The 25,386-nt window shown below is 36.6% G+C and overlaps 1 protein-coding gene across 2 annotated transcripts; it reads left to right on the forward strand.

The window, feature by feature from the left end:
• Positions 1-1,199: 1,199 nt before the first annotated feature.
• On the forward strand, positions 1,200-23,511 carry LOC110461658. Of its 2 annotated transcripts, XR_002464164.1 has the most exons (6): positions 1,200-1,315; positions 13,291-13,456; positions 17,141-17,269; positions 19,704-19,825; positions 20,747-21,430; positions 21,466-23,511. XR_002464164.1 is itself a non-coding variant. In XM_021515220.1 (5 exons), exons 2-5 carry the CDS (start codon positions 13,303-13,305, stop codon positions 21,020-21,022), a joined length of 681 nt encoding a protein of 226 aa, XP_021370895.1. In that variant the 5' UTR covers positions 1,200-1,315; positions 13,291-13,302; the 3' UTR covers positions 21,023-23,511. The 2 variants fall into 2 exon arrangements, 1 of the variants encoding a protein (XP_021370895.1); XM_021515220.1 differs by having other exon boundaries at positions 20,747-23,511.
• Positions 23,512-25,386: the final 1,875 nt, after the last annotated feature.

Consider the following 25,386-nt stretch of genomic DNA (forward strand, 5'->3'; position numbering starts at 1 on the left):
TCAAACAAGGACCACGAAACACTTCAAGACGACCTTAAACAGCTCGAAACCTGGGCTGCAAACAGGGGGATGGAATTTAATGCCAAAAAATGTTACATTCTTTGTATTAAGAAGAAAAAGCAAAACACATACCAACTTAATGGACACAACTTAGATCACGTACAGACAAACCCATACCTAGGATTATAACTATCATGTTATATGAAGTGGCAAGAACATATAGCAAGTACCACAAAAAAGCCAGTTCTACATTAGGCTTCCAACGACGCAATCTACAACACTGCCCCACAGAGAATGTAGAAAGACTGCACACATTGCTCTTGTCAGATCCATCTTGGAATACGGAGCAATACTCTGGGACCCGTACATAAAGACGAACATTAACAAATTGGAAAGCATCCAACGGAGAGGGGCGCGTTTCATCCAGAAGGATTACAGAACAAGGGAAGAGGGTTTCATGACCAAAACAAAAACAACAGAGACTAACATTCTATTATAAAATAGTATAGGAGCAAATTCCATCAATGCCTAGCAAAGACTTTATTAACTTCCAACGTGAAAAAGGAAAACACGACAGCGTATATTTCATGACTGCGAGACATCAAGACCAATTCCAAATTCAATCAGGAATAATAACAGAGTAGTCATAATACCCAACAGCAACACGGAACAGTACCGAAACTCATTCTTTGTACGAACAGCCACAGATTGGAACCACCTGGACGACATCACAGTCGGGGTGCAAGGAATAGAGGCATTTAAAGCATCAATCCCTACCAACTGGGATTAAGCGAAGCAGGGACAGTATATATATACGTCCCTGAGCGAAGCTAACTATCGCATGCGTACTCAACCCCCTCCGCATTAAAGCCATTTTGGTCTCTGTGGAGTATAACATAGAAGAACATATAGATAGACGTGATGCCATTCCATCTTATTGCTGTCAGAGACGTATTATACGTCTCTGTTGCTCAGTGTGATGTGTTCGTAAGGTGTTACATTCATTTTCACATTATTTCATTGAATCCAACTTGAGTATAAACTAACACTTATAAACTAACCAAATTTAATTTTATGACACATGGAATCATCCTCACTTGGATGAATATTCCGGATTAGCTTTGTTGATATTGGTTTTTATTTTAGTATTATTGCCTGACAAGCGTTCAGGTGAGAAAAGTTAACACGGTAGCGTACGAGTGACTCAGTTTCCAATGAAGGAGTGATGGACAACATGTTCCGCTTGCTATAGAATTTATCCATGTTGAGTGTCGACACAGACTAATTTACACGCTCATCGCATAAGGTCGTCTTCGTAAGTATTTGACTTTCTAGTAAAAGCTTACACTAGTTGTAATTACTTTCTCGGAATCCTCCTAACATCTCTGATGTGAACACTAATTCTGTCATTTCATCTCTCAGTCATCTTACGTACTTCGGAAGAGAGAGATGTCATTTTATGTGTATAAATATTTATAAATAACGCAATCCAGTGATTTAAATATATTCAACGATAATAATACATTACATAATCATCTTGTGTACGTTCGTAATACAGAAAGAAGAAGGTCTTACCTGTTCGGGAATGATTTATTAAGTTAAAAGTTCAATAAGTACTTTCAAATAAAAAAGTTTGTTTACATGTTTACATAATTTACGTGGGAAGGTACAGGTGCGCTGATAGTTGACATAAGTACAAGCTCCAGTGCACTGTAGTTTCCCTTTCTAATTCGTTTTCATTTGTTCAAAGATAATTCCACTGAAAGTTATTTACTTCATAGTGTTATTGTTGCATAAATTTAATATATATATTTTTTTAATATGAACAGGTTCCCCATTCTAATTTACGTTAAAGACTAATCACTATTAGTATTTTTATTTGACCTCTCCTGCCACATATCTTTATGAACATGATTGAGGTCAGGTATACATATAGGGTTCATACACTTGAACACAATTCACAGGTACTTTCATTCATTCATATCTTTATTCCTCCAAATTTGAAGAGTTACAAATGCCATATATAATATGTTACAAAGATAGATATGCAAAGGACATAAGTATAATAATAAGGTTATAATGAAAAAATTAAATACATGGGATCAAACAATAAAAGTTACATGATTACAAAATATATGAAGTACACAACGATAAAAAGACATACACAGGACTACATCAACAAGCAAATTCATGGAATTTATATCCCCCGCTTTCAGGACATATTATATGTAAACATTATTGAGGTTAGGTTTAAACATGTGAGTATCGTGCTGTTGAGACACAATGTATAGCTTGAAACTTGAAGAAAAAAAGCTTTATCTAATATTTGCTAGAGGTATTAAGCGGATACTGCAGATAATGATTCTGCCAAATGGAGTCTGCTGAAAGTGGTTGTCAAACTTGGCCAAGCCCTTAATGCGTTGAACCCTGTTACTAAGTTTGAAGACAATCGTATACTATTTGCGAGAGTTAATGAACAGAAAGGGAAGATAATGACGTTTTTTCGTTATTCAAGGGGCCATAACTCTGCCAAATGGGGTTCGCTGAAATGGTCGTCAAATCTGTTCAAGCCCTTAAAACATTTAACCCTGGTACCAAGTTTGAAAAAAAATAGATTAACATTTGTTGTAGTTATTGCACGGAAACGAAGCGTGACAAACAGACAAACCCAAATTAATATCCCCCGTTTTGGTGAAAGTGGGGGATTAAAAGTATGGAAACATGTATGTAAAGACAGGACTGTCCAATTGCCAGGATGACCCATATATGATACGAATGCACATGGTTTAAAGATCTAATAGACTATCATCGTTAATTAAACATAAACACAAGGGATGCTTTTTCGACATAAATACAACAATCTCTTGCAAATGATGCAAAAGGCGGTCCTCATTTACAAATATGTCTTAAAGGCAGCAGGTGGACTGCCGAGGATCGTCGCAATTTGCACCTCCCTACATGAGTTAGCAAGAAGAACATACACATGTATGCACCGGACAATTGTTGACTATCTTGGTGAAAAGATCATCACGTATAGCAATGTGGGACTACAGCAATATACAATGCACAACTGCATCTTCTACAAAGATATTGCACTGGGCATATGATAGTTCACAATTAGGTGGAATACCCCATTGTTTTGCAAATTTTTACACGTTGTGTAGAGATTAGGGAAACATTTGGATAGGTACCATAGTAGCGAAGGGCTTATCTCACACTGTAGGTGTTTAAAATCTTAAGAACTCATCATGATCATAAGCATTGAGACGTTCACTCCACTGCGAGGAGTACTTACCCAATACAACACCCTTTGTGAGGTGTTTCCAATAGTTTTTAACCGGGAAAACACCAGTTTAGAAAAAAATTGGTAAAAAAAAGTCTTGTAGATCATATTTGTGAAGTGTGTTCCGGATGTCTAGAACAAAGCCTTTGTTCTCGGGAAAGGTGATAATTGTATTACCATTAGCATAAAGAAGATATCTGTTTCTATTTATAGGATACCATGAGTAGTTTTTTTTACAGTGTTCAAACAATAATAGATCTTCGAAACTTGTATTCAAGTGTAATGGTGTTACAAGTCAATAAAAGCAATAACATTAGTTTTAAATTAGTTGACTTAATTATCTAGCTAGTTATAATATGAACATCTCCTAAATGATACCAATGTTACAATTTCTGTTTGTTTGTTACTTTTTAAAAATAATTTTAGTATTGATAATTAGAGTTAATAATATGACTTTGCTAGACAAAACACTATGTTGTATTATTCAGTTCTCATGTGACAATAAGCATTTCTCTAATGAATCAGTGTCATAATATTCCATTCCTCAGCAATCGTAATAAATTGATATGACATCACAATGTGGCTTCTGTACATCTTATCAATGTAAGATTTGTTTTGTAAAAACTATTTCTTTTTCATGTACAATGTGTTTAATACATTATTACCCATTAGCAGTTTGTTAGAAATTCCTTTGGCAAAGATTTGGACTTTTGAATAATTTCATTTAAGTATTTCTTGAAATCAGGTCCAGTGTATCCTATCACAATAGGAGAAACACTGAGTCAAACACGCTTTAAATGTGCCAACACCTGTAGTTGTTTGGTTTCAACATTTCCAATCAACAGGTATTTGTCAAATCATGATAATTAAGTGGTTGAATTAATTATATCTAGCTTTTGTTGCTTTCTCATTGTTTAATATTTACAGCTCATCATTCTTGCAACTGTTAAAAGCAGTTAGAACTATATGCATAAAGGTATTGATAATGGGTACAGGATGGATTAATTGTGTTTTGCTTAATTGAAGTATAATTATTTCTCGTAAGATCCAGTACTCTAGCATTGATAATACCTGATGGAGGAGCAGAATGTGCAGGTAAAGGGATAATGTTCAGGAAAGTAAAAGGGTCGTTTAAGTAAAGGAGTAAAGGGATAATGAGGTACGTTAGAGAGTTGTTTAAGTAAAGGGATAATGACGTACAATAGAGAGTTGTTTAAGTAAAGGGATAATGAGGTACGTTAGAGAGTTGTTTAAATAAAGGGATAATGAGGTACGTTAGAGAGTTGTTTAAATAAAGGGATAATGTCCACATGACAGTGCAAGAATTTACTTGAGAAAGGTTTACATAAGGAGGTAAGTGCCAAATTTTATTTTCAGTTAAGGTTTAGTTTAATTTTGGAATTATTCACTGTTTCAGTTTATTATGAATTTCAATTCAATATTTCTATATTTATTTTAGCCAGACTATTCAAACAAGGGACAAAGTATAGATCTATATTAAAATTAATCTCTTCACAAATAAATTGTTTTTTTGCGATTGCAAAAATATGTGTGTAAAAAAGTGTAATGGTTTACAGTGTAAACAATATGCATGCACATCAATAGCAAAGCTGTTGGGAATACAATTAATGTACTGGCTGTGAGGAGCAGACATTTAATAAATACCATATAAACAGCACACGAGTGAAAACAAATCTGCGTTCAGGATAAAACCTAGAGATTGGTGTGTGATGAGGTATAGTATGCCTCCACCCAATCAATAGTGGAACTCCCTGTAGAATGTAACAGACAATAATCATTTCATAGTGTATCAGATACACTGATCAGCAGCTGGTTGCTAACACTTAAGGTTGTAAAACATTACTCCTGCTTTTTATTTGAAACATACAATGTCCATTGTCAACTGGTTTCTAGTTATCAAATTCGTATCAGTGTGTGAATGATGGCCTTTATGGTTCTTATTCCTATATACTTATTGGCAACAGTATCTAGATAAAGGAGACAGCAGTCTAGTGGTAGCTAGGATGCCAGGCTCGTGACTCAAGGGTTGCAGGTTCGAGTCACGGCACAGCACTGTGTTGTATCCTTGAGCAAGATACTTAACTCCAATTGTTCCAGTCTACTAAGCTGTAAATGAGTATGTGGCTGGGCAGTGCTATAATTGTTGAATGCTAGCTGAAATGGCAGCACTGGCTGTATGCTCCCCAGGGAGTTGAGAAAGATATTGGCTGGTTGCAAAGGCCCTATAACCACGGATAATAATTTGTGAACCACTTTGGGACGACCTATGAACTAGGTTGTGATAAAGCGGTATATAAGAACCTCAAATTATTATTATTATTGTTATTATTATTATAAAGGGTTAAATAGTGTTGAGGATAGCTAACATTCACATTTATTTATAGTACACTCCTAACACTTGGTATCTTTATTTTTTATCATCACCCAGTATTTAGTGTGGTGCAAGGTTATATAATTAGAAGGTTAGTGGAAAAAAACATTCAAAATGTTGTGAAGAAAATTCAAACTTTGACAGGTTCTGTCGTGTTAATACATGAGCTCAAACCTTGCAGCCCCAGTAATATTTGTGGAAAGGTAGAATGTTTTGGTTATGATGAAAGGTAAACAAAAGTAAAGCTCAACAGTAAATTGTTCTGGACCCTTTGGTGGTATGATATTGTGACCCTTCCTCGACGTCATGTAAAACCTGTATCAAAGTAGTTTCAGTTGCTTCAGGAAATTTTGGAAAAAGTTTGGGGTCAGTGCACAGAGTTGCACTCGAAGACTCGCTTCAAAAATGCACAATATCTGAAGAATAACTTAAAATAAGCAAATCCATGCATATCTAGGCTAACTTTCTGTTACATTCTGAGGACATTATAAGTCCTTCTGACCACCGACAACTCAGTGATGGTGCCATTCTGGAGCCCAACCAAAGTGACAATAGACTTATATGAAGTGAACATATACCGGTATATATAGTGACCATAATGAATCGATCAGAACTTATTTTGAGAGAAATTTGTTTGACAATTTGTTATGACACATTATGATACTATTGCTGATTCAACAAATCTGCTTCATTAAAAACAGAATCACATCAGTCCAGATATGTCTTTTTTTTCATTAAACAATATGTCAAAGCACTTGAATCAAAAAGATACTATATCAGTTTAAATTTAATACAAATTAGTCATAAAAGAATCGTTAATGAATATGTATGGAGTGACTTTGATCTGGTGCCCAGTAAAATATCCTATGTATGGATCAGTGACTTTGATCTGGTGCCCAGTAAAATATCCTATGTATGGATCAGTGACTTTAACTGGTGCCCAGTAAAATATCCTATGTATGGATCAGTGACTTTGATTTGGTGCCCAGTAAAATATCCTATGCATGGATCAGTGACTTTGATCTGGGGCCTAGTAAAATATCCTATGGATGGTGTGACTTTGATCTGGTGCCCAGGAAAATATCCTATGTATGGATCAGTGACTTTAACTGGTGCCCCGTAAAATATCCTATGTATGGAGCAGTGACTTTAACTGGTGCCCAGTAAAAAATCCTATGTATGGATCAGTGACTTTAACTGGTGCCCAGTAAAATATGCTATGTATGGAGTGACTTTGATCTGGTGCCCCGTAAAATATCCTATGTATGGATCAGTGACTTTAACTGGTGCCCCGTAAAATATCCTATGTATGGAGCAGTGACTTTAACTGGTGCCCAGTAAAATATCGTATGTATGGATCAGTGACTTTAACTGGTGCCCCGTAAAATATCCTATGTATGGAGCAGTGACTTTAACTGGTGCCCAGTAAAATATCGTATGTATGGATCAGTGACTTTAACTGGTGCCCAGTAAAATATCGTATGTATGGATCAGTGACTTTAACTGGTGCCCAGTAAAAAATCCTATGTATGGATCAGTGACTTTGATCTAGTGCCTAGTAAAATATCCTATGTATAGATCAGTGACTTTGATCTGGTGCCTAGTAAAATATCCTATGTATGGAGCAGTGACTTTAACTGGTGCCCAGTAAAATATCGTATGTATGGATCAGTGACTTTAACTGGGGCCCAGTAAAATATCCTATGGATGGATAAGTGACTTTGATCTGGTGCCCCGTAAAATATCCTATGTATGGAGTGGCTTTGATCTGGTGCCCAGTAAATTATCCTATGGATGGATCAGTGACTTTGATCTAGTGCCTAGTAAAATATCCTATGGATGGAGCAGTGACTTTGATCTGGTGCCTAGTAAAATATCCTATGTATGGAGTGGCTTTGACCTGGTGCCCAGTAAAATATCCTATGAATGGATCAGTGGCTTTGATCTGGTGCCCAGTAAAATATCCTATGGATATCCTATGGATGGATCAGTGACTTTGATCTGGTGCTCAGTAAAATATCCTATGTATGGATCAGTGACTTTGATCTAGTGCCTAGTAAAATATCCTATGGATGGAGTGACTTTGATCTGGTGCCCAGTAAAATATCCTATGTATGGGTCAGTGACTTTGATCTGGTGCCCAGTAAAATATCCTATGGATGGATCAGTGACTTTGATCTGGTGCCTAGTAAAATATCCTATGTATGGATCAGTGACTTTGATCTGGTGCCCAGTAAAATATCCTATGTATGGATCAGTGACTTTGATCTGGTGCCCAGTAAAATATCCTATGTATGGATCAGTGACTTTGATCTGGTGCCCAGTAAAATATCCTATGTATGGATCAGTGACTTTGATCTGGTGCCCAGTAAAATATCCTATGTATGGATCAGTGACTTTGATCTGGTGCCCAGTAAAATATCCTATGTATGGATCAGTGACTTTGATCTGGTGCCCAGTAAAATATCCTATGTATGGATCAGTGACTTTGATCTGGTGCCCAGTAAAATATCCTATGTATGGATCAGTGACTTTGATCTGGTGCCCAGTAAAATATCCTATGTATGGATCAGTGACTTTGATCTGGTGCCCAGTAAAATATCCTATGTATGGATCAGTGACTTTGATCTGGTGCCCAGTAAAATATCCTATGTATGGATCAGTGACTTTGATCTGGTGCCCAGTAAAATATCCTATGTATGGATCAGTGACTTTGATCTGGTGCCCAGTAAAATATCCTATGTATGGATCAGTGACTTTGATCTGGTGCCCAGTAAAATATCCTATGTATGGATCAGTGACTTTGATCTGGTGCCCAGTAAAATATCCTATGTATGGATCAGTGACTTTGATCTGGTGCCCAGTAAAATATCCTATGTATGGATCAGTGACTTTGATCTGGTGCCCAGTAAAATATCCTATGTATGGATCAGTGACTTTGATCTGGTGCCCAGTAAAATATCCTATGTATGGATCAGTGACTTTGATCTGGTGCCCAGTAAAATATCCTATGTATGGATCAGTGACTTTGATCTGGTGCCCAGTAAAATATCCTATGTATGGATCAGTGACTTTGATCTGGTGCCCAGTAAAATATCCTATGTATGGATCAGTGACTTTGATCTGGTGCCCAGTAAAATATCCTATGTATGGATCAGTGACTTTGATCTGGTGCCCAGTAAAATATCCTATGTATGGATCAGTGACTTTGATCTGGTGCCCAGTAAAATATCCTATGTATGGATCAGTGACTTTGATCTGGTGCCCAGTAAAATATCCTATGTATGGATCAGTGACTTTGATCTGGTGCCCAGTAAAATATCCTATGTATGGATCAGTGACTTTGATCTGGTGCCCAGTAAAATATCCTATGTATGGATCAGTGACTTTGATCTGGTGCCCAGTAAAATATCCTATGTATGGATCAGTGACTTTGATCTGGTGCCCAGTAAAATATCCTATGTATGGATCAGTGACTTTGATCTGGTGCCCAGTAAAATATCCTATGTATGGATCAGTGACTTTGATCTGGTGCCCAGTAAAATATCCTATGTATGGATCAGTGACTTTGATCTGGTGCCCAGTAAAATATCCTATGGATGGAGTGACTTTGATCTGGTGCCCAGTAAAATATCCTATGGATGGAGTGACTTTGATCTGGTGCCCAGTAAAATATCCTATGTATGGATCAGTGACTTTGATCTGGTGCCTAGTAAAATATCCTATGGATGGAGTGGCTTTGATCTGGTGCCCAGTAAAATATCCTATGTATGGTGTGGCTTTTGGGTACTTAGTATAAGCACAATGCCTACAGTGGTAGTGGGTTGTAAAATTTTAACGGAGGCCTGTCCACATATCAGTGGATGGGTATATAGGTATATAGTAATTGTTTTGTCTGTAATATAATATACAGGTTTGTTAAAGCAAAATTTCACACCTATCTTGCAACGATAAATAGAATTACATCACAATGTAATAAACATTCCTAACAATCTGTATTTAATTATATTAAGTGTAAATAAATTCTTGTACTTTTGATTTAAAATCAATGCTTGTAAAACCAGAACTAATTTTAAACCCAACACAGAATAGATGTGATCAACATCCTATCCTGACCGTTTGCTGTATACACATGGACAGGCCAAGTACTTGGTTGTGTAGACCAGCTACTGGCAGATAATTACGTACACATGGACTTTAAATCGACTGGATATTCTGATTGTTGTGGAGTCTAACTGTATCAATTTCATGTTAATTCAGTATGTTATAACCATACTTTATCATCAGACATACTATTTATATAGACAGGGTTGGAGGATTCCTATATATGTGGCGTTCAGGTGTCTAGGGGCGTTTTTGTTTAAACGGCACCACAATTGTTCATTTATTAAATAAGGTCGGACCTAGTAATCTGATGCTGCTTTCAGGAGAGCATTGACAGAGCCTTGCAAGGCCTCAAAAACCAGGAGTAGCTGCATTTATAACCGGTCAAACCGGTTGTTCCACATAAACGGTCAAACCGGTTGTTCCACATAAACGACCAGGCCCTAGGACTGCAGTTATGTGTTCTATGTCCAGTATGTGACTGTCAGCTTGTTTACTTCATTGTGTATGGATAGTCATACATGTGATATTGTTGTGAGTGAACCACTAGGATCATGTCTGTTGTGTGAGTGAACCACTAGGATCATGTCTGTTGTGTGAGTGAACCACTAGGATCATGTCTGTTGTGTGAATGAATCACTATAATTATAATGAGTGAACTCCTGATAATTAGAACCCAGCATTTGGAGAGTAGGGGTGCCCTTTATAATTAACTTGTCTGCCTGTCCTGTTCTGGTTTGTGTTTCAATAAGATGATTAGAAACTGCAAACATTAGCTTTCATAAAATGATGAAATTTTGCACAAAAACTAAGAGTGAGCTGCAATTTGATTCAAAATCTGTGCATGATAATTATTTAACATACTATACTCTGATTTGTTACCAGACAATTATGACACCAACCATGAGTGGATGATAATGAAATGTGATCAACATCAACAGTTAACACTTAACAAAGACAAAGGCTAGCCAAGTTCAACTTAGAGCCAAATCCCCATATAAAACAGTCGGAAGAAGCTATTTTTATTGGTTAATCTGATAACAATTGTATTAAACTCTATAGAATAAACAGCCATTCAGATATTGAGTGAAGGTAATTATTTATTAGCTACTTTTAAAACTTTTAGTTTTTTTTTAAATGATAGATTTTTGTTAGAAATAAGTGCTTACAATGTATTAGCCATAGTTTGATATTTTATATCAAACTTATAAATGGGAGGTAGATCTTGTGTCAGCATGTACATTGTACAAAAGTTGGGCTATATAATACATCTATGGCATTACTTTCAATTTTTGTCCAATTTCCTGCAGACTTACTTTTTCAAAGTCATTCTTTTATTTTAAAGTGGAAAATACAATAACAAGTAAAAAACCACTAGTACATAGAAAATGGTACCAAACGGTATGTCTTTGTGTTTGTTATTTACATTGTGACAAGTTACAGATACAAATTTGACACCAAACACATTTTTTTAAGTAAAATATATTATCCTGACCTGTGTAGGACAATCCACATATCACTAGTGTGTTATCAGATATCTGTGAGTGTTTGCACAATTATTAAAATCCGTATTCTAAATTCTGGAGAGGTAATATATTCTCAGACAATAACATTTATGTGACCCCTACTACCCCTGATATTGAAACAAGCCCATTCTGTTGATGAATATTTTATATAAAATGGTCTGATGACTATTTGTTTTCATTATTGATTGAAATAAAAGATAATTTGTGTTTACCTTTCTAAAACACCCCACAAATGTGAGGTCTGTATGCTTCTCTTGCCATGTTTTTTTTTGTTTGTTATTTTTCATCTTAAGTGTGACCAAAGACTTCAGTTGATCTAAATAAGTTAAAGAAAAAAATCCAATTACGTAAAATTTCCTGTTTTTGTTACACGTACTTTCTATATAATGTTGAACATCTAAAACTTATCAAAAATAGCAATATAATGACACTCGACTGTCAACAAGTGTCATTTTAGTATTGCATGGAGTTAAAGATATACTAAGTTTTTCTAATTTTCAATATAATTCAAAAATTGGTAATCTTTTTAAAAACTAGTAAAATATAAGTATCTGTTTTGACACATTTCTCAGATGCATATTTACTTTTGAAAAAGATAATGTTTTGATAAATTTAATTAAACATTTACCACTAGATTAAAACATGATTTAATCCCAAAGAGAGTAAGTAGATCCTTGGTATATAAATATGTTTTGATTACCAGTAAGTTGTACAGTATACATGCACCAGGTAGCTTATATAGATACAATACACCAGGTAGCTTATATAGATACAATACACCAGGTAGCTTATATAGATACAATACACCAGGTAGCTTATATAGATACAATACACCAGGTAGCTTATATAGATACAATACACCAGGTAGCTTATATAGATACAATACACCAGGTAGCTTATATAGATACAATACACCAGGTAGCTTATATAGATACAATACACCAGGTAGCTTATATAGATACAATACACCAGGTAGCTTATATAGATACAATACACCAGGTAGCTTATATAGATACAATACACCAGGTAGCTTATATAGATACAATACACCAGGTAGCTTATATAGATACAATACACCAGGTAGCTTATATAGATACAATACACCAGGTAGCTTATATAGATACAATACACCAGGTAGCTTATATAGATACAATACACCAGGTAGCTTATATAGATACAATACACCAGGTAGCTTATATAGATACAATACACCAGGTAGCTTATATAGATACAATACACCAGGTAGCTTATATAGATACAATACACCAGGTAGCTTATATAGATACAATACACCAGGTAGCTTATATAGATACAATACACCAGGTAGCTTATATAGATACAATACACCAGGTAGTTTATATAGATACAATACACAAGGTAGCTTATATAGATACAATACACCAGGTAGCTTATATAGATACAATTTACCAGGTAGCTTATATAGATACAATACACAAGGTAGCTTATATAGATACAATACACCGGGTAGCTAATATAGATACAATACACCAGGTAGCTTATATTGATACAATACACCAGGTAGCTTATATAGATACAATACACCAGGTAGCTGATATAGATACAATACACCAGGTAGCTTATATATATACAATGCACCAGGTAGCTTATATAGATACAATACACCAGGTAGCTTATATAGATACAATACGCCAGTTATGAGTCAAATGACATGTACATCATACATGGCAGGATTTTTTTCTCTCACATGTCAGTGTTTTAGTTTGGGATAACCACCAGCAGCTTGACAACTTATGATACAGACAGAACTAAATACACTGTAGTCGCTAAGGATGGAGATTAAACATCCACACTTTTCTTTAAAAATTGTGTTCAGTTTATATTCATTTCTTGCTTTTTAGATGCTTTGTTTCCATTATGTTCAAAATTTCCAAACCAAGTAGATTTATACAAGCACAAAGTAACTGAAAGTAAATTAATACATATATAATGTATTTCTTGTTCAGGGTGTTTATGAGATGATGAACATCTCGACCAAAGCTATGCAGAAGATTGGATCAGCCTTGACTTCCATGATTCCGAGGATGGAGAGCCACAGTAATCCCCCCTGCAGCTTTAACGGGGAGCGTCAGTGTGAGGACGGGTCGTGTATACAGGCCGTGGACCTCTGTCGTATGTATACTTTTTGGGTGAATCACTGAATCTGTTGTTTGTAATTGTACATTCTGTCCATGCAAAGTCAGTAACACTATTGGGTCAAGAGTTCATGTTTCATGTGCATTATTCTTAAATTTATATTTCATTTCGGTCAACTCAGATTAGTTGAAGCTTATACATGTATATCTGTCTAGATTCAACACCAAGCCAACAGTTACATGCTTCTACCCGATGTTATTAAGTTTGTGACATCAGGATCGTAACAGAGTTTAAAAAGGTCAATTTCCTGAGAAAAGTTCTTCCTTACTTAACTGAGCATTACAATAAAAGAAGACCCAAATATTTAGAGCTAACCATCACATATATTTTCTCAAGGATCACCAATAAGGAGAACATTCTCTCCGTTTCATCCATAGAAATGAGATGACAATGTATCAAAACCAAACACTGTGCTGATTTAACATGTGCACGTCTATGTTAAAACTTAATTTACCGACTTGAGCTCATGGAAAATAATTACAGAAACAGGATTGAAATATTTCAAAGAAGGACTGCTAGGAACACCAGAGACAGGGCAGGACCATAGACACGTCTCTACAGTCATGGCCTGGTAGCAATCAACAAGGCCACTTATCTAATTCATAGCAGCATCACATCCACATGCAATTATATCATCTGTCATTCAAACTCAAATTATCTTGTCTAGTCCTTGGTCCCCATTCCATGTATGTGTCTGGGACTTACAGTGCTTCTTCACTGTAGAGTTTTCCGCCCTGAAATCAGAATGATGTAGCTTTAAGGTGGCTCCACACTTTCGCAATTAACCAGCAAAATTCGTTGAAACTTTCATATAATGGTTATGCAACTATGTAGAGTTAATTTTATGAAAATCTAAACATTCCGATAGTTTGGGGAATTTTTTGGAAAAAATACCAAAAAATTGAATTTTCGCCACTTTTAATATTTTCCGTTTTTTTTGTTGTGTGGCATTGTTCGGAACAATAAAAACAATAAAAAAATGAAAAGAAGCATTTATAATTAATCCTACAAATATTTTATTTATCGCAAAATATGTAACACATGTTACACAAAGTGTTTTTTATTGAATTTGAACGGATAAAAGTGATTATCTACAAGCTAAAAGCAAACAGGACACACAGATCTATACATATAGAGTGGGAAATTGAACAAAATATACACAATGGCTTTATAATTAATTTATTTTACATTTTACAATCACTTTGATCCGGGTGAGAGTTATCTTCCTTGAAAAAAATCGGAACTTTTTGCAGAGGGATGACATTTACACAATGACAGTTGTCTCTGTTTACATATAACAAATGATGGAAATAAATCAAAAATATGATATCAAAATTATCAATTTATTGTTCTTTAATGGAACCAAATTACCCTCAGTCATGTACACTTTGGACATCATTCCACAGTCCGCTAACTCACGGTATATTTATAATTACATGTCAGGTACATATGTGACCAGAGGCTATCGCATGGTATGCCGTTCTCACGTGCCCTCACACATGCATTTCATAGGTATCTTGATATTTTACAAAACATTATTTTCACAGAGTAAGTAGACTACATTTGTAAACACGATTTAATCGACAGAGCGAAACTCCCTCAGCTTATGAACTCGTGTAAGCACGTGATATGCACATATGAGGTTGGTACGTCCGCATTCCATGTGTTTCCTATATGACCTTCTTGAGGTCGTCTGGTCTCATGTCACTGTCTTCCCGTGAGTCTGTTTATGTCAATGAATTGGAAAGCTTTATTCCTGAAGTACGTGTGATTATACATTTCCCGGTAAAATCTCGATATCGGGTGTTGACATATCATCGGCACGCACGTGTACTATTGTTTACCAGGGGCCTGTTCGTTTATGCAGAACAACCAGTTTGACCGTTTATAAATGTAACAATTCCGGGTATAAATCCCGGTGGACCTACAAATGTGTATGCAAGACTTGCAAGGCTTTCTCAAGGCTCGCCTGAAAGCAGCATCAGATAATTAGGTCCTATCTTATTTAATAAACGAACAACAGTGGTCCGATCGGTTTGACCGTTTAAACGCAAACGGCCCAGGTGTTACTATAATTTGCACTACGATATTGAATACCCGATACGTAAGACGGAAATGACGACACGGTGTACATGCACATTTCGATCAAGATAATTGAGTCCGAGCTGTACTTTTTCCGGAAGTACGTCACGAAAATGGACGCTGATGACGATGTGTCGAGCCACCTTAAGCAGAGACCCATTTTTATATTCTATGGATTTATATTAAATGCATTATATGCTGTATTGGACATTTCTGTTTTCTAATACTCTGTATATAATGGAGTAATCTATTAATGTTCAGGACATTTTTTTAAAATGATAAGTTAAAAAAACTTGGTTATTTACAAAGGTGTTGTTGTACAAGGATACGGCAATGAAACTGTACTGAAGTGATGCCATATCATAGTAGTGATTGTATGTGTTTGGGTTGTTTTTATCACATAATGTACTGTGTAATTATCCAGTGAATATTAACCCATGCAATATGACCTGTCAGCCCTCATCTTCGCTAGCCAAGTGTTCGCTTCATATACACTCCACTTAAGTGGAGCTTAGCTAGCGAAGATAGTCATCTCTTTGATTGGTTGTAAGTTTCAATCGTTTCAATTGTGACGTCACGCTTAGGACAAGTACATGACGTCACAGACTTATGCACTGGAGTCAAAATGGCGTCTTTTTACATTTCAAGGTTGCATGAAAATTGTTGTTTTACACGAATATATGCCATAAATCTTGATTATGTGATGAAAAGGATCTTATACTCGTTATCATTTCATATGAAATTTATGAAACTCGTCACAAATTTTTCATTTTAGCTCGCTAGAGGCTCAAATCCTTAGACTTGTTTCATAAATCTCATGTGAAATGGAAACTCCTGTAAGGTCCTATATGTATGGCATGATGAAGGGTATAAACATGAATGTGTGCTTATCACATGAAGTCAATATTACAAATGGTTCTGTCCTAGGTAGTGGAACTAGCTCTTATATGTATTCACAAGATTTTCATGTGAAGTCAATGTTTTAAATAGGTTCTGCATACAGACTGTGGACCTGTGTCATACATTTATACATACATAAATTATATGCTATTCATGTACATGTGAAGTCAATATTACACCCGTCAAGGGTTCTGCAAACAGACTGTGGACCTCTGTCATACATTTACACATAAATATGCAATTCATATGATGTCAATGTTGCATAAAACATGGGTTTTGCGTAATGAGTGTGAACCTCATTCCAATGTAGGACTGCTGTTAATGTGAAGTTAACATTGCATAATTTAGACAGGTTCTGCATACAGAGTGAACCTCATTCCCATGCTGTTCATGTGAAGTCAATGTATATAAAACTTGGGTTTTGTATATGGACTGTGAACCTATGAAGTCAATACTTTAAACAGGTTCTGCATACTAGATGTAGACCTTTGTCATACATACATGTATGCTGTTCATGTTAAGTCAGTTTTACTATGAGTCCTACATTCTGAGGTGAGTGTCAATATAACAAAGGGGTCCTGTATTTGTTACTGAATTAGAAACCTTCAAGAGATAATAAAACCAATCAGTAAGGTTATCAACAGGTGTTGAATGAGTCATTAATATCTTGTGCTGTAGCGGAGGAACAGCTGATGAACCAGAACACGATCCTCATCATGATAGTTGTTGGACTAGCTGTCGTCATATTCCTCATCGTCTTGTACTGTTTCCAGCAGCGTCAAAGGGAAGGCAACAGACGTCCGAGCTGTAGGTATCACATGGCCACACTGTAGGGTAGGGAGGGCAACAAATGTCCAAGCTGTAGGTATCACATGGTCACATTGAAGGGTAGGAAGGGCAACAGACATCTTAGCTGTAAGTATCGGACTGGTTTACTGTAGGGTAGGAAGTGCAACAGACATCTTAGCTGTAAGTATCGGACTGGTTTACTGTAGGGTAGGAAGGGCAACAGACGTCTTATCTGTAGATATCACATGGTCACATTGAAGGGTAGGAGGGTAGGGAGGGCAACAAATGCCCAAGCTGTAGGTATCACATGGTCACATTGAAGGGTAGGGAGGGCAAAAGATATCTGGTCTGTCCTGAAGGGTAGGAAGAACAACAGACGTCCTAGCTGTAGGTATGCTGTAGGTATCACATGGCCAAACTGTAGGGTAGGGAGGGCAACAAATGCCCAAGCTGTAGGTATCACATGGTCACACTGAAGGGTAGGAAGAACAACAGACGTCTTAGCTGTAGGTATCACATGGTCACACTGAAGGGTAGGAAAGGCAACAGATGTCTTAGCTGTAGGTATCACATGGTCACACTGAAGGGTAGGAAGGGCAACAGACGTCTTAGCTGTAGGTATCACATGGTCACATTGAAGAGTAGGAAGGGCAATAGACGTCCTAGCTGTAGGTATCACATGGTCACACTGAAGGGTAGGAAGGGCAACAAACGTCTTAGCTGTAGGTATCACATGGCCACATTGAAGGGTAGGAAGGGCAACAGACGTCTTAGCTGTAGGTATCACATGGTCACACTGAAGGGTAGGAAGGGCAACAGACATCTTAGCTGTAAGTATCGGACTGGTTTACTGTAGGGTAGGAAGGGCAACAGACATCTTAGCTGTAGGTATCACATGGTCACACTGAAGGGTAGGAAGGGCAACAGACATCTTAGCTGTAGGTATCACATGGTCACACTGAAGGGTAGGAAGGGCAACAGACATCTTAGCTGTAGGTATCACATGGTCACACTGAAGGGTAGGAAGGGCAACAGACATCTTAGCTGTAGGTATCACATGGTCACACTGAAGGGTAGGAAGGGCAACAGACATCTTAGCTGTAGGTATCACATGGTCACACTGAAGGGTAGGAAGGGCAACAGACATCTTAGCTGTAGGTATCACATGGTCACACTGAAGGGTAGGAAGGGCAACAGACATCTTAGCTGTAGGTATCACATGGTCACACTGAAGGGTAGGAAGGGCAACAGACATCTTAGCTGTAGGTATCACATGGTCACACTGAAGGGTAGGAAGGGCAACAGACATCTTAGCTGTAGGTATCACATGGTCACACTGAAGGGTAGGAAGGGCAACAGACGTCTTAGCTGTAGGTATCACATGGTCACACTGAAGGGTAGGAAGGGCAACAGACGTCTTAGCTGTAGGTATCACATGGTCACACTGAAGGGTAGGAAGGGCAACAGACGTCTTAGCTGTAGGTATCACATGGTCACACTGAAGGGTAGGAAGGGCAACAGACGTCTTAGCTGTAGGTATCACATGGTCACACTGAAGGGTAGGAAGGGCAACAGACGTCTTAGCTGTAGGTATCACATGGTCACATTGAAGGGTAGGAAGGGCAACAGACATCTTAGCTGTAGGTATCACATGGTCACATTGAAGGGTAGGAAGGGCAACAGGCGTCTTAGCTGTAAGTATCGGACTGGTTTACTGTAGGGTAGGAAGGGCAACAAATGTCCAAGCTGTAGGTATCACATGGTCACATTGAAGGGTAGGGGGGCAATAGACGTCCAAGCTGTAGGTATCAGACTGGTTTACTGTAGGGTAGGGAGGGTGATAGACATCTTAGCTGTAGGTATCACATGGTCACATTGAAGGGTAGGAAGGGCAACAGACGTCTTAGCTGTAGATATCACATGGTCACATTGAAGGGTAGGGAGGGCAAAAGATATCTGGTCTGTCCATATTAGACTGTGTCATTGTAGGGTAGGGAGGGAAACAGATGTCTAGCTGTATATATCACAATCTGACTAAAGTCATCTGTTACATGGCTTTGTTTACTTCGTACTACAGCTACAAAGCCATGTAACAGATGATTTTAGTCAGATTGTAGATATCAAACAGTATTGATACATTACAGCGCATCAACTTTTACTTCTGTCACAATTTCTCCATCAGCATTCCAAATCTCTTCATCAACAGATTGGTCTTGAATTGTTTTAAATTGTATGTAAATAGTAGTGTTCTTACTCCGTCATGACTAACTCAGTGTATTTAAATTGAAACAAAAAGGATGAATATCTGCTTCAATGTAATTGATATTTTATGATATTTTGTAGGGTTGAATTGATTGATATTATAAAACTTAGCCTTAATAAAACAAGGGAAAGTAAAAAAATATTTCTTAATGTGGAATGCCAGTAAATGATCTGTCATTTTGTTTTGAAGCTATGACAGAGACAAATCGTGACGAGGAAGACCATGCATCACTATACATGCCACCACCCACCTATGAGGAGGTGGTCACTACAGACTTATATCCCCCCACACCACAAATGAGGCTCGCAAGGGTAGGTATTATATCTCTACAACACACACCACAAATGAGGATCGCAAGGGTAGGCTATATATCACAACACCACACACCACAAATGAGGCTCGCAAGGGTAGGTATTATATCTCGACATCACACACCACAAATAAGGCTCGCAAGGGTAGGTATTATATATCTCTACATCACACACCACAAATAAGGCTCACAAGGGTAGGTATTATATATCACAACACCACACACCACAAATAAGGCTCGCAAGGGTAGGTATAATATATCACTACATCACACACCACAAATGAGGCTCGCAAGGGTAAGTTATATATCACAACACCACAAATGAGGCTCGCAAGGGTAGGTATTATATATCTCTACATCACACACCATTGGCTCCACCAAATGAGGCTCAAAAATGTAATTCATTTCATTGTGATGTTGCTGAAGTGAGGAAGTTTATAGCTATTATGAGAAAAGAAGCAATTATACTCTGCTTGTGATGTTAAGGGTAGCATATACCTTTCAAGTCCCAAAAAAATGAAATAACGGGCATAAATCGTGAAGGGCAAGATTGCAAATTGCAATTTGTCAAAATCAGTGATATGGTATTTAGATTATTAAAATGTGTTGAAATGTGTCTTTTATATTCATATATAATTTTTGAAGGAATATTTTCATATTTAAAACTTAAAAAATGTTGATTTTAAACATGTTAAGATAATAAGTTAAAATGCAGGAGATTCAAGAATATACCACAAGCGAAATATTTACTGCATTAATAGTCTTTTCAAAATTAAGATAGAAAATTAAATACGATAAGATGCTGTTGACACTGAGCAGCAGTCGTAAGGGTGTGTGATCAATTCAGGGGTAGACGTTAGCCTGTTGACATACCACTACCTCTGGTGACTTTGTTTTACATGTTTACCTTCTCTGTTTACAGGGGAGGATCACATCTATTGAGGAGCCCCCTATGACTCCTCCCCCCAACTATGACGCAGCCTTATCCATTCTTGCCAGAAGCCACGAGTCAGTGTTTGGAAAGATTCCCTTCATGAGACGCAAGTCATCATGTGTATCTCGCCGGAGTTTCTCTGTGGACAATGTAAACAATGTGGAGCTAGCCCCACCCCCTGTCAGTCCTAACGTGACTACAATTACAGAACAGGACAGTGGTAGTTGTGATAAAACATCCATAGAGGTCATCACAAACCGGTGACCTCCGTGGAAGCCAATGTTGGCATAGAAACGTATCCAGTAGCCATCTCAATGTGTTGTGTTGGAAGACTTTATCCTTCATCCTCTGTGTAAGATTGAAATACATCTTTAAATCTTGAACAAATTTATTTCACATTGCTATGTATTGACAAGGACTGGATTTTTTAACAGCTGAGCTTATTATATCAATTATATCAATATATTCATTTCTTGATCAGACCAGTAGCATTGTCTTCAGTATGGAGGAACATTTGACAATGGCAGATACATTAACAATGGGATTATTTCACTGGCATTACGTAATATTTAAATCATGAAACTTTGGTCATGTGTAAGCTTGTTATTCTAGCCACTGCTAATCTGCTAGTCACATGGTGGCACTATTTAGCCACATTGACGGAACAGGAAGGTGGCACTATCGAGCCACATTGACGGAACAGAAAGGTGGCACTATCGAGCCACATTGACGGAACAGAAAGGTGGCTTTAATAAAAATTAAGCTTGCCTGTATTATGACATTTTGAAGGTGGACAAGCAATAGCAATACCTGGATAATGTGCAAAGATCTGACTGTCTGACAAAGTCATTTTGTTTATGTATGTTTGGTCAGACAGACAGTAGGATTAATTAACTGTCAGTGTGACACTCAGCTATTGACCAATGTGTATTAAACACATTATAAATGTGTACACACACGATAAAATGTATGTACAGTGAGTGATGCCAGACTTGCTACGGTGAGTGCAATAGAGATGTGTAATATAGCTGTGTAAGTCCGTGTATTGTGGTGTTTGATGAAGAGTTATGTTCCTGTATATTGTCTTGCGTGTCCATTGTCCTGTGTGTATATTTAGTGTTGTACCAGTTGTATTGATATGTTTTGTTCTATATTTAACTGCCATACAGAGGATTGTCATATGTTACTTGTAAAGTAAACATAGACTATTTATTCTCACAATAGAATTTAAATCTTCTGCGCATGCTTTCGTTTATAAGATGATCAATTTTGTCATTTGGTGCTATACTGTAAAACAGTCGAGACTTGATCAGTTTTGGGAATCAAGAATTTGTATGTGTACTTAATTTCGTGTTGACTTAAACTGTATGAAATAATTAAGTGTTGTCCTAACAGTTGTTTAGAGATTATTGTAATGATCGATAGATATTTGTGAGATTTTGGAGTTAGAATTTTAAAATATAAATTTAGAATATTTTAACATGCCTCAGACAACTCTTGAAGTTGGTCACTGTATAAACATATAACTGACAGGTTATATATCTTTTATTCTCAGGTTTAAATAAATTGGTCACAAAATGTTTATTTTTGTTACAAGTTTAAACAAATAATCGGTGATCATTCAATAATTTTCCATAAGGCAGTTAGCTTAAATATTCCCCTACAAACAAGTAATGTTAATTTATAAAACTGTGTAAACAAGGCATATATCAAACAAGGTAGATAAGGACACTGATTATTGTCACAAATAGTTAGATACTGTCTTCTGCAGCACTTTAATATTGATACGTTATGCCCTTGTGCCATAGGTAATCATGTGATTTTATGTTTTATCTTCAAGATAGTCACGTCATAATTTTCTCTGTTTAATATTCTGGTTTTACTAGACATTGAACTTCAAAAGAAGCGACTTATCTATATACATTTATAAACAATTAATTACATCTATCAGATTTATCGTCCTGTCACTCTGTACAGGTTTACAGATTTATGTTGGTGTCCATGTTTTTGTAAATTGACCACAGTCACAAAGAACACAAAAATGACCAGCCAAGATTGACCCTGGTGTATAACATTAGTGGTCAACTTTTATACAAATCACAAAACTTCCAGACCATGGTTGACCATAGTTTAAAGGCCATGTTAATTTTTCCATTTTCTACTCTTCTTGGCTTACAAGGTCACTTGCCTGTGTACTGGAAACATACCCGTGTTACACAGGTTCTATCCTGATCTTGTCTAAAAGAAATCTATAGGAAGTGATACACACAGTACTGCTGATCACTGCTGGCCCTGTTTGGCTCCGAGGTATAACTAATTTTGATAATCTTGTGACACATTCTTAATGACTCATTAGTTATAAGGAGAGGGTTGTAGGACAATACCGGTTGATGGTTATTGCTGATTATCAGGCAAAATTAGATTCCTTTCAAGCTTACATATGTGTGTATCATAGTGCTGTTTATATATTTAATGTTCAATGTAAGTAACACTGATACTCATAATAGGCTATCTAGCTAGGCCCATATAGATTAACTTATCTGTCAGGGTACACTGTTGTACTTAAGTTAATTATCACACATTACATGTGAAATTATTTTTGTAACTTAAAAATCTGATTTTATCAGAATTGAAAAAATGAATGACAATCAAGTTTTAATAAAGTAGATTAGCATTGGCATAGCTGATGGTCAATTATTTAAAACTGTTTTCACATTTATTTTATTGAGGAGGAACGGAGAGTTAAATATCTCTATAGAGTTTAATATTTGTATTTACATGTATTTGCAATTCAAATCCTTGTTGATAAGTTGATTAAAACACATTAGTTCACTAATGTTAGTGATTGGCATATTGTCTGAAACTCATACATTGATACGTCTGTCATGACATTGATTTGTATGAACTTTCACTTTACCCTTAATTTATGTGAGTGGTTCTATATATCACAGCATATTAAATTTAGTGATAATGAACAGGTGGTTAAACAGATATGTAATGGAAGTGACTGATATGAACCAATGAGTAGGAATTTGTATGTTAAATGTTGAGTGTGAATGAAAAGCGTGATTGTAGGAGTGAAAAGTGTGTGAGTAAAAAAGTTCTTTTAGTGTGACCCTGAGAGTTTAAGTATGAGTGATATGTGATTTTGTGATTTTGTGAGCGAGACATGTAGGTCAGAAGTATGTGTGAGGATTTTGTGATTTTGTGAGTGAGACATGTAGGTCAGAAGTATGTGTGAGGATTTTGTGATTTTGTGAGTGAGACATGTAGGTCAGAAGTATGTGTGAGGATTTTGTGATTTTGTGAGTGAGACATGTAGGTCAGAAGTATGTGTGAGGATTTTGTGATTTTGTGAGTGAGACATGTAGGTCAGAAGTATGTGTGAGGATTTTGTGATTTTGTGAGTGAGACATGTAGGTCAGAAGTATGTGTGAGGATTTTGTGATTTTGTTAGTGATAAATGTAGGTCAGAAGTATGTGTGAGGATTTTGTGATTTTGTTAGTGATAAATGTAGGTCAGAAGTATGTGTGAGGATTTTGTGATTTTGTGAGTGAGACATGTAGGTCAGAAGTATGTGTGAGGATTTTGTGATTTTGTGAGCGATACATGTAGGTCAGAAGTATGTGTGAGAATTTTGTTGTGGGAAATATGAGTTAAATACATAGATGTGTGTGTGTGGGAAGTGTGAGTGATATGGGAAGTAAATTAATGGGTTGTGGTGATGTGAGAGCAAAGTTTGAGTTTGAAGTGTGGGTGAGAATTGTGATTATGTATACAGCTATTTATGATAAATGGTTGTATATAAAATTAGAACACCTTTGTCGTTAAATCTGTCTCTCACTGAGGTGGTAATTTAGTGTACCATTGGTTCCTATCTTATAAAACATCCATCTGTTCTAATTGTGATTTTGTGATACACGTTAATGTGAATTTGCATGCATTTCCTCCACTATTGTACAGTTTGTTTATATTTAAGAATCGGCAGGTTTTCTGTAAATCTGCACCGTCTTTGTTTATACATGAGAATAAGTTATTTCTGAATTTCTTTATGCAGGCTGCCTCAGTGTTACTCAGCAGAGTTGCACACATATATCATAGGCAGTAAATACATGATATTAAACAGCTACATTTCAGTATGTGTCCTTTAATTACAAAATATGCCACTAAATGGTGTCTTCTGTGTAATTTGTCTGATGGTATGTTGAACCCTTACCATGCTATTTACATTTCCAGTTTATGATTTAACTGAGACGCCAGAGTCTGGAGCAAACATCTCCTGTTTCAGATTTAACTGAGACGCCAGAGTCTGGAGCAAACATCTCCTGTTTCAGATTTAACTGAGACGCCAGAGTCTGGAGCAAACATCTCCAGTTTTAGATTTAACTGAGACGCCAGAGTCTGGAGCAAACATCTCCTGTTTCAGATTTAACTGAGACGCCAGAGTCTGGAGCAAACATCTCCTGTTTCAGATCCTGCTTACCTTAACTCTTTCCTAGATTAAGATTTGATTTCAGACATTATTATGGATGCAACAGTTATTGCAGGAAACACTATCACCAGGGACTGTCTGATTTACAGGGGTTTAGGGTGGTTCATGATGTTTTGTTTTGCTTTGGTGACTCAT

This window comes from Mizuhopecten yessoensis, unplaced genomic scaffold (genome assembly GCF_002113885.1).
Source record: "Mizuhopecten yessoensis strain PY_sf001 unplaced genomic scaffold, ASM211388v2 scaffold10647, whole genome shotgun sequence".
In the NCBI taxonomy this organism is placed as follows: domain Eukaryota; kingdom Metazoa; phylum Mollusca; class Bivalvia; order Pectinida; family Pectinidae; genus Mizuhopecten; species Mizuhopecten yessoensis.